Source organism: Amaranthus tricolor, chromosome 8, assembly GCF_026212465.1.
Source record: "Amaranthus tricolor cultivar Red isolate AtriRed21 chromosome 8, ASM2621246v1, whole genome shotgun sequence".
Taxonomy (NCBI): Eukaryota; Viridiplantae; Streptophyta; class Magnoliopsida; order Caryophyllales; family Amaranthaceae; genus Amaranthus; species Amaranthus tricolor.
The window spans coordinates 21,237,120-21,246,761 of NC_080054.1; the positions used below are offsets into that span (position 1 = coordinate 21,237,120).

The 9,642-nt window shown below is 36.8% G+C and overlaps 1 protein-coding gene across 1 annotated transcript; it reads left to right on the forward strand.

Moving 5' to 3' along the window:
• On the forward strand, nt 1-3,073 carry LOC130820141 (50S ribosomal protein L29, chloroplastic). Its single transcript, XM_057685398.1, has 2 exons — nt 1-531; nt 2,662-3,073. Exons 1-2 carry the CDS (start codon nt 196-198, stop codon nt 2,833-2,835), a joined length of 510 nt encoding a protein of 169 aa, XP_057541381.1. The 5' UTR covers nt 1-195; the 3' UTR covers nt 2,836-3,073.
• Nucleotides 3,074-9,642: the final 6,569 nt, after the last annotated feature.

Here is a 9,642-nt window from a genome sequence, read left to right on the forward strand (position 1 = left end):
GTTTTCTTAATTACAAAACCACCATTAGAAATAACGAAAACCAGGTCATAAAAATGAGAAGTTAAAAATTCTCTTGAAGCAGAAAAAAGAGAAGAAAGAAACTAAAAGGATAAACAAAAAACCTTATCTTTCAAACTCTCAAGAACTCACAAAGCAAAGCAGAAGGAGAACTCAAGGAAACAAAACTCTACAAAAATGTTAGCGGTGAGCCACTCTCTTTCCCCCATGATTTCATCTTCAACTCTAAATTTTCCACCAAAATCCACTGTTCTTACAAAATCCTCATTTCATGGCCTTCGTCTTCCTTGTTTTAACCCAATTTCATCTCTCTATTCCCGAGCACAATTACCGTCATCTATGGTAGTAATGGCGGCCAAAAGAGTTGAAGAATTGAAGGAAATTAGGACTAAATCCGATGAAGAACTCAATGAAGAAATTCTACAGCTTAAAGGTGAACTTTTTATGCTTCGTCTTCAAAGATCAGCTCGTGAGGACTTCAAACCTAGTGAATTTGGTCGAATGCGCAAAAGGGTAATTTTAATTTTATTGAATTTTGAAATTTCTTATTCTTTGTTTTGAAATTCTTTATTTTGGTTTGTGGGTTTTTCTTATTTTGCAAGTAATAATGATGGGCAACAAGAAAATTTTTGAATTTGGTGAATTTTGTTTGTGCTGATATTTTTGATTGAGGTAATTGGATGCATTTTGTTTATCTTTGATGTATTTGATGATATTTATTTATTATCCTAGCCAAGCAAAGTTGCACGATATTGTTTTACATTGTTGATCATTTGATATTTTCCTAAAAGCAAGTGTATAAACTAAAACAAAAGTAATGTAAATTAATACTAGCCTCTTTACCTATTGTTTATCTAATTTGGGATTTGACACTATTCATGGATCACTTCTGTATTTTATGGTTAATCTATAAGTTAAAACATGGTCAATGTTTAATAGTTTCAAAAGAAAATGGTACTGGTGAAAGATAAGTTAAAATTTTGGATTTTTGAGGCCTAGGGTTAAATTTTCAGCAGAGTTAGAGGGCACTTAATTAACAGTTAACAATTAAATTATTGATTGTATAATGTTTCTGTTGTTGGTGGTGGAATGCAAGAGCTGTTTGATGCTTATGTTTAAGATTGACATTTTTTGGTTTGGTTTTGCAACTATAATGGACTAAGAATTATTAAATTGAATTATTAGACCTCGTTCGATCCTTAAATTTGTTGAATTAGTTGTAGGTTGTTATGAGGTTTTGAGGATTACAAGTTTATCAGTTCTTAAGTGTTTACTAGAGTTTTGGCCTAATAATCACTGGGAAGTTCCTCATTTTTCTTGGTAATGAATGTTGGCCATCTCTAAATTAGTTACTTTATACTAGGTTTAAAGAAGACATGTACAATTTTTCATCCTCATTTCTGATGACTTTGCATTTTTCTCACATGGTGATAATCATCATATAATGCTGATTATGTGAGGCGGACTGCTGGCTGTAGGGAAAGCATTATCATCATTCTTTTACCTAAACTGAATAAATGCGGCTTGAGCATGGTGCTCAAATCTTAGTAACCTCATTTTGGAGTAGTTGTGAGTTGAATCTAGATGAATAGGGGCATACCCACCTTGAAGGTAATCTGTCCTTCAAGTTGCAGGCTGCTTGATGTGCTTTTCAAGCTGATGATATGGAAACCGATGGCAACCCCTGACGAGACTGAAATCGTTTCTGAATTGAGAATGCCTCTTTTCTTAAGTTAGCTGTTATCCTTGTCTCTTATTTTATGCATAATGTTGCATAGGCAGGGATATACAATTTTTGTTGGAGAGGTACATCTGATGTTTCCTGGGATGAGATCAGATTACATTTATGCCCTACATATGGGGTGGCATTCAAAACGTTTAACCTCATATTCATAAATCACTTGCCATTTTTAATTTGTTCGGATAAGAAGTGTTACTTGATATCACCTTGCTTATTGTAGTTGTATCATGATGGTAATTGCAAACCCTTCTTCTCTTCGATGAAAATATTCAATTCTTTCTCAATTTTTATGTTTGAAAATTGAAATAATCAATAAAGTACCGAAAGATTATGTATGTGATAAGTCATATATATCAGGACCTTTCACGAGTCACGACTCTGTCTCAGCAAGATCATTCTGTTGTCTAAAAAATCTGCAGTCTTCAGTTACAAATTTTTTTCGCATTAATTCTCATAATTATCCGGCCCGGCCCGTTACAAGGCATGTTAATGGTCCGCCCCCTTATTGACCCAACCCGCTAATGACCCTTTAAAATGTGACCCGACCCTTGACCCGTGGGGTTGACCCGCCCCGTTTAACACCTCTAGTTACAACATAAACCCAATCCCTCAATCTTGTCCATTAATTGTGCATCGAAGTTGTTTATTTATTAAAGAGCCAAAATCCTTGTTAATTTAACCGATCCATCAATCATAGCTGTTACAAATAAAGACTTAATCCCTTAGTAGAGCATTTTTCTGGTCTCGATTGGTTTCTTTATATTATTCACAGGAAGGAATGAACCATTCTGATTGATCCTCCTATCTTCCTAAAGATATAAGAACATTAAATCTTGCTAAACATTTATTGAGGCTTGGCTTTTAATGCCGAATTAATGAAGCTGTTTGTACTTTGTTACTAGATTGCACGCATGCTTACCGTAAAGAGGGAAAGAGAGATAGAGCAAGGTATTGGGAAGAGGCAGTCGAGGAAGCTTGACAAGCAGTGGAAGAAAAGTATCGTTGTTAAGCCACCTCCGTCTGTACTTAAGAAATTGCAAGAGAACACAGCCGAAGAGGCTGACAAATCTTCGTGAGCTTCATCTCCGTTCGTCATATATTCATATAGAGAATTATTGATTTGAAATTCTGAATTAACTGTGTTTTGTATCAGACAATTGATTAGTAAATTTTGGTTCTTCCCTATTTCTCCACACCGACCTTTCTCCATATAAGTTCTTATAGAGTAATGGAGGGAGCACTATGTTTCCATTTTAGGCATTTATGGCCTATGGGTTATTATTCCATAAATCTCTTTGACTTGCTTTATCATTACATTAGCTCTTTCTTACATATAATTGAAGTATAAATTTCATTTGAATATAATTTCAACTAATGTATAAGATTATAAATTCAATTTGATGAATCGGTTGCATTTGGGGGTGTGCACCAGTCCAAAATCGGACCAGACAAACACCAAAATGAATGTAGCTGGTTCGATCTCATTTTGACCATGAATGTTTTGATACAATGCAGATTCCTATCATTTGGACCTATTAACTAGTCACTTCTGTTCATTTTAAGTGTCACATTTTTTATTAGATTAAGTCATCCTAAATGTTTCACTTCTATTTTCGATATGTTAACTTTACCAATTTACCCTTATTACACTTAACTTTCACTTTTAGGGCATGCTTGATTGAGTGTAAATATTTAGGGGGTGAAAAAAAGTCAAAGTAAGAAAATAAAGTTGATAAATGAGAAATTAGTGAAATTTGATTTGTTATAGAGGTGAAAGAATGGTTGCAAAGTGATGAAAAAGGAAGGAAACTCTCAATTTCTTGAGGTAAATATTTATCCTAGGAGAGGGTGGAGTAATGTATTACCCCCATAATAGGAAAAACCATTTTCTTTTTTCTTCATTATTTTTATTTTGTACTCATTTTACCTTCTTTAAAAATATCTCAATTACTTCAAATGCATTTTTATTTGCTTTCATTTCATTAGTTTGACTTTATTTTCCTCTTTAAATATTTACTCTTAATTCAAGCATGCCATTACACTTACTAATTCCACTTTATCCCTATCAAAATTTTTAAAAAATCACTATTTTTTTTCACATGTGGTCTCATTTGATCACTTGAAAAATGGTAAAAAGTCAAATAAAACACATTGGGTGAATTAGAGCAAGTATTTTATATATATACATCGAAGCGTAATTAATGAAAACAAAACTGCAGTTGATATATATATATATATATATATATATATATATATAACACTTTGATTAAATAAAAATTGGTAAAATTTATAAAATTACTTACGCATTCAACAAGGCTTTGAATTTTGTGTTGCGAGGCGGGCTTTAGTATAATAAGCATCATAATAAAATATTAAAATACGTTGCAATTTAAATTAATAAGTGCTTATATATTTAAAAACTATATAACTGTACCACTGGCTCGGAAGTTGGCTCTGGATTTTGAGCAACGGACTTCATGGTCTTCTGTGTGGGATTTTTCCCTTCAGGGATAGTAATGGGCTGGGGTGCTACGGGGGTAATGGGCTCGGGTGTTGGCTCGACCGAAGCGTTAGGATCCCCATGTTGACTTTGCTGATCCTCGACAATCAGGTTTGCCAAGTCAACAGTGGGTGCTCCTATCTTCTGCAACACGAGTGCCAATTTGGCGAGAACGTCGTTCGTAATTTCTGCTTGGAGGGTTGCTACTTCATCAGGTGGCATCATTCGGGATTGAGTAGCAACACACTCTTTACCGAATGCCTTCTTTAACCCCACGCGGACGCCTCCTTTTCCGACTACCCGCCCTTTATGGTCTTTCCTTAAGACCATATGCAATGCATCAACATTGCCTCTAGGGTTAACTCCCCTTTAGCTTCTTTTTCCTTCTAGCCTATCTGTTCAAATAAAAAGTGACATATATAACAATTATTATAAGTAAATCAAAGCCAAAAAATACAAAACAAATCAAGAATATACTTAATAATTTCAAAACTCACCACAACATTAGCAACCTTCTTCGTTCTCGGATCATTAATGGTAAATTTACCACTTGCATCTCGGGAATGAAGCCCGCAATACCAATCTCACACCTGATCTCAGTTAGGAGTATTCACGGATGCGGAGGTAATCGTAGATAAGAGTGTGGCTAGACTTTGATTGGGGTATAAACCCGCATCCACCCACTCTTTTCGAACCTCATCGTACGTTTTTGGGCCCAAGCGATGGTAAAACTTCCTTTTGCTTGCTGATTCAGAAGCTTTACCACGCTTTTCCTAATTAATCAATAGAAATCAAATGTCATATATTAGTTTAATGATTGAATCTAAAGAAGTAAATTTAAATCAAAAGCTATAATATAATATGGAATACTTACAACTTCAATGGGAGTTGTTCTTTTGGCAACAAAAGCCTCATATTCCTTCTTTGATATGTGAACCCATATTTTGTAGGGCATCTTTAAAGGTGCTTGCTTTCCACCTTCGTTTCCTGTTTTGACCTTTTTGGTCGTACGGGCACGCTTCTTCGTGATCCAGCCAGTTATTAGCTTGGAATTGAAATCTCTGAATCTTTCAGCAACAGCTGAAAGAAGCACATTCTTCTTCTCCTCATCGCTCTCGATGTGAAAAAGATTCTACAAAAAAAAATTATATTTATTAGTGTCAATTAAATTAATTTTAAAATGAAACTAAATGAATAAAAATAGTAAAGTTGCTTACCACAGTATCATCCCATAGAGAGTTCTTCAAGACCCTCTGGAACCCCGTTCGATGCGTACAATATGGAAATCTTGAGGATACATAGGCCCACTTGTTTTCCATATTGCCTACACCATTTTCCGCAGGGTTGACCCAATGCATTGTATTCCAAATGCATGGGTTTTGTGACTTTGAGGTTTTTCATAGGACCTCGCCCTTTTCTTTTCTTAGTGGTAGTGGGAGCATCCGTTGGTGGGGCGTCTTCAGTGTCATAATCATTGTTAAGTGGTGGAGCGTCTTCAGTCATACGCTCGTACCTATCAATTTGGTCCTCTTCAGTGTAATAACTATGATACTCATTATCCGAGGTCTCAATCTTAGGGATAATTTCGTCTCTGAAAAGATGCATTGTATATCAATACCTGAAAGAGTCTGAATAGAAATATATTAGAACATAGGAACGTAAATTCAATTCTAACAAAATAGTGTTGTGTGTTAAAGTGCCAAAAAAGCTTAAAAAAACCTTAAAATCGCAACTTACCAAGTAATATTAAGAATATGACTATGATTTACAATTCTAATACGTTCAATACAATAATATATACCAAATAGTGTTGTGTGCAAGGTTTCATGCAAAACAAACCAAGTTTGAGCTACTTTATGCGCGAAAGTGCCAAAAAAGCTTTAAAAACCTTAAAATGTAACTTACCAAGTAATATTTATAATATGACTATGATTTACAATTCTAACCACTTCAACACAATAATATATAATAAATAGTGTTGTGTGCAAAGTTTCATGCAAAAGAAACCAAGTTTGATCTACTTTATGCATGAAAGTGCCAAAAAAAACTTAAAAAAAACCTTAAAATTCATACCTTGTGAATCACTTAATTCAAATGTATTCCTTCTGTGTGATCTGCACGCATGTAACCAACATCTACATCATCTTGATCCACTGAATTTGGATTGATAAAGGGCGGGGAGTCTTCAAAAGCTTCATGTTCTTCCTCATCCTCAACATCACCTATACCAAGGATGTTTCTTTTTTCCGGTACAACAATAGACCATTTTTTATCAGACGGGTCTACAATGTAGAATACTTGATTGGCTTGTGTGACTAGTATGAATGGCTCCACACTATCACGCAAACGAGCTAAGTCTACAAGAGTGAATCCACAAGGGTCGTCATTTTTTATGCATCGTTGATTATTATCTGCCCACTTACATTTGAAAGACCAATAGTGAAAATAGAGTAGTCAAGCTCCCATATTTCATGTACCCGCCCGCAGTATACCAATTTAGCATCAACCGACTCTTGATCTTTGGCACTCGCGTAAAATGTAGATGACGCCAAAATAGAAACCCCACTATTCTGTAGATAAGATGACTTCTTATCTTGACCCTCAGTCCAAAATGTGAAGCCATTGACATCGTAACCATCATATTTGTGAAATCATCACGAGGACCAAAAGCTAACCACTTAACAATTTCTGATACACCCTTGAGTTCTTCACTTATTACTCGATTATGAAATAAATCAATAAACATCTTGTTATGCAACTACATCAATTCTCTATCCCTTTTACAAGGATATTTTGCGCACAATATATGTAAATGCTCACTCAAAAAAGGATGGACTTCAGGAATATGATGCAACACATACAAGTGTGCTTGTAGAAGACTGTCTCGAGGAGGTGTGATCGATTTGGAGCCAATTTTTCCTTTTCCCTCAAGCCTTGCTTCATGTCGTGAGGTGGGAAGTCCAATAGGCTTTGCCATGGCTAAATACTCGGCTATAATGTTACTAATCTCATCGCACACAGTGCCTTGAATCATACTCCCCTCGGGTTGTGCTGGATTCCTCACCTTGTTTTGTAAAACACCCATGTGTCTTTCAAAAGGATAACACCACCTTAAAAAAAACTGGACCCAAAAGCTTGATCTCACGAATGAGATGGACAATAAGATGAACCATTATGTTAAAGAACGAAGGTGGAAAATACATCTCAAACTTGCATAAAGTTACAATCACGTCGACTTGAAGAGCATCAAGTTAGGGATCAAGAACTTTACTACAAATTGTGTTGAAGAACGAACATAGCTCGGTAATAGCATATCTCACATGTTTTGGCAGTATTCCACGGATTGCAATTGGTAAGAACACTTGCATCATTACATGGAAATTTTGAGATTTCATGCTTTCTAACTTCAGCTCACCATTTAGGGTCACAAATCTCTTCATGTTGGATGAGTACCCAGACGGAACCTTAATGCCATACAAAGACTCACAAAATGTTCGCTTCTCTGCTCTGGACAATGTGTAGCAAGCTGGAGGCAAATAAACTTTGTCATTACTCATCTTCTTCTTACCGCCCTTTCCCTTGTTACTGCCACCAACTTCATCAGCTCTATTTCTTTTCTTACTCACCTTAACATGTTCCCACAACTCCGGACGAAGGCCCTTACATTCAAACCAATCTCGCACGACCCTAATATCCTTTGTCTTACCCGGAATGTTCATGAGAGTCCCGAGTATGGCATCGCATATATTTTTCTCTATATGTATAACGTCAAGACAATGCCTAACCTGTAGATCTCTCCAATGTGGAAGCTTCCAAAAGATTGATTCTTTTTTCCATAATCGGTCTTCACCCCCTTGTACTTGCCCTGTTTTACTAAATACAGTCTTAACTCCCTTAACCTGTTCATAAACCTCATAACCGGTCAACGGTCGACGAGCTACACAGTCCTCAACCTCCCCGTTGAACATCTTCTTCTTCTTACGATATTGGTGATCTCGTGGGAGGAACTTTCGATGGTGCATGAATACGTGTTTGCACTTAGGAATCCACGTAGATTCAATGTCATCGATACATATTGGGCATGCTTTCTTTTCTTTGTTCTTATACCCCGATAAGTTGCCATATGCCGGAAAATCATTAACGGTGCATAAAAGCATTGCACGCAAGGTGAACTCCTCATTAGCATATGCATCAAACACGGAAACGCCTTCATCCCACATCTTTCTCAAATCCTCAACGAGAGGTGCAAGATACACATCTATGTCATTGCCAAGTTGTTTAGGACCCGAGATAAGAAGCGAAAGCATAATGTACTTACGCTTCATACACAACCAAGGTGGAAAATTATAGATCACTAACAGTACCGGCCAAGTACTGTGTTGAGAACTAAGATTGCCGAATGGATTCATTCCATCCGTATTGTAACACCCCGGCCCCTCGGACCGCTGGTCACTACTCATAGAGACTGTAGACTGGCTCCACAAACTAACACAAGTCTTTCCAGCGCACTTTGGCCTCACTCGTGCGCTCCCGGGAACATTTCCCAGGAGGTCACCCATCCTAAGATTGCTCCCCACCAAGCACGCTTAACTGTGGAGTTCTTAGCAAATGGGCTCCCTAGAAAAGAAGATGCACCTTGTTGATATGAGTAGTCTATCAATCCATTTTCAAGCTAAATCTGGGGTATTACACGTATACAGTTCGAGCCTTAAATTACGAACCTTATCCCCAAATGTCTATGCAACCTATCAATACTCTTCCACTTCGAATAATCAGATGGACGTGTGAGCAAGTGACCTTTCTTCACCCTATCTGCATGCCACCTCAAATTTAACGCATCTTTCTTTATAGAAAACAAGCGCTTGAATCTAGGTATTATTGGAAGATACCACAATACCTTAGCCGGGGGCCCTTTAGCATCCCGAGCCCCTTTATGCTTGTAGCGCGATAACCCACACCTTGGACACTCTTCTAAGTTCTCGTTTTCATTCCGATACAATACACAATCATTCGGACGCGCATGAATCTTTTGGTACTCTAAGCCGAAATGACACATGAGTTTTTTGGTATAATATGTCGACTTGGGAAGTTCATTTCCCTCAGGAAGCATCTCACCTAACGCTTCTAATAAAATTTTGAAACTAGCATCACTCCAATTGAACTTTGACTTAATGTTGAAAATTGTCAACACTACTGTTAGTTTGGTGAACTTTGTACATCCAGGGTACAAAGGCTTTTGAGAAGTCTCTGTGAACAAGTCAAAAACACGAGGACGTTTTCCTAACTCATCCTCGACTCCCTCTATCATCTCATCAACACGATCCACATCCTCATCGACATTTTCTTCACCTGTCTCATACCCATCAACATGATCTACTACATC

Excerpts from the sequence above, each read along its gene's own strand:
- LOC130820141 (XM_057685398.1), top strand. The coding sequence starts at position 196 with ATGTTAGCGGTGAGCCACTCTCTTTCCCCCATGATTTCATCTTCAACT. Across the intron at positions 532-2,661 it reads TTGGTCGAATGCGCAAAAGG|ATTGCACGCATGCTTACCGT; the intron begins GTAATTTTAATT and ends CTTTGTTACTAG.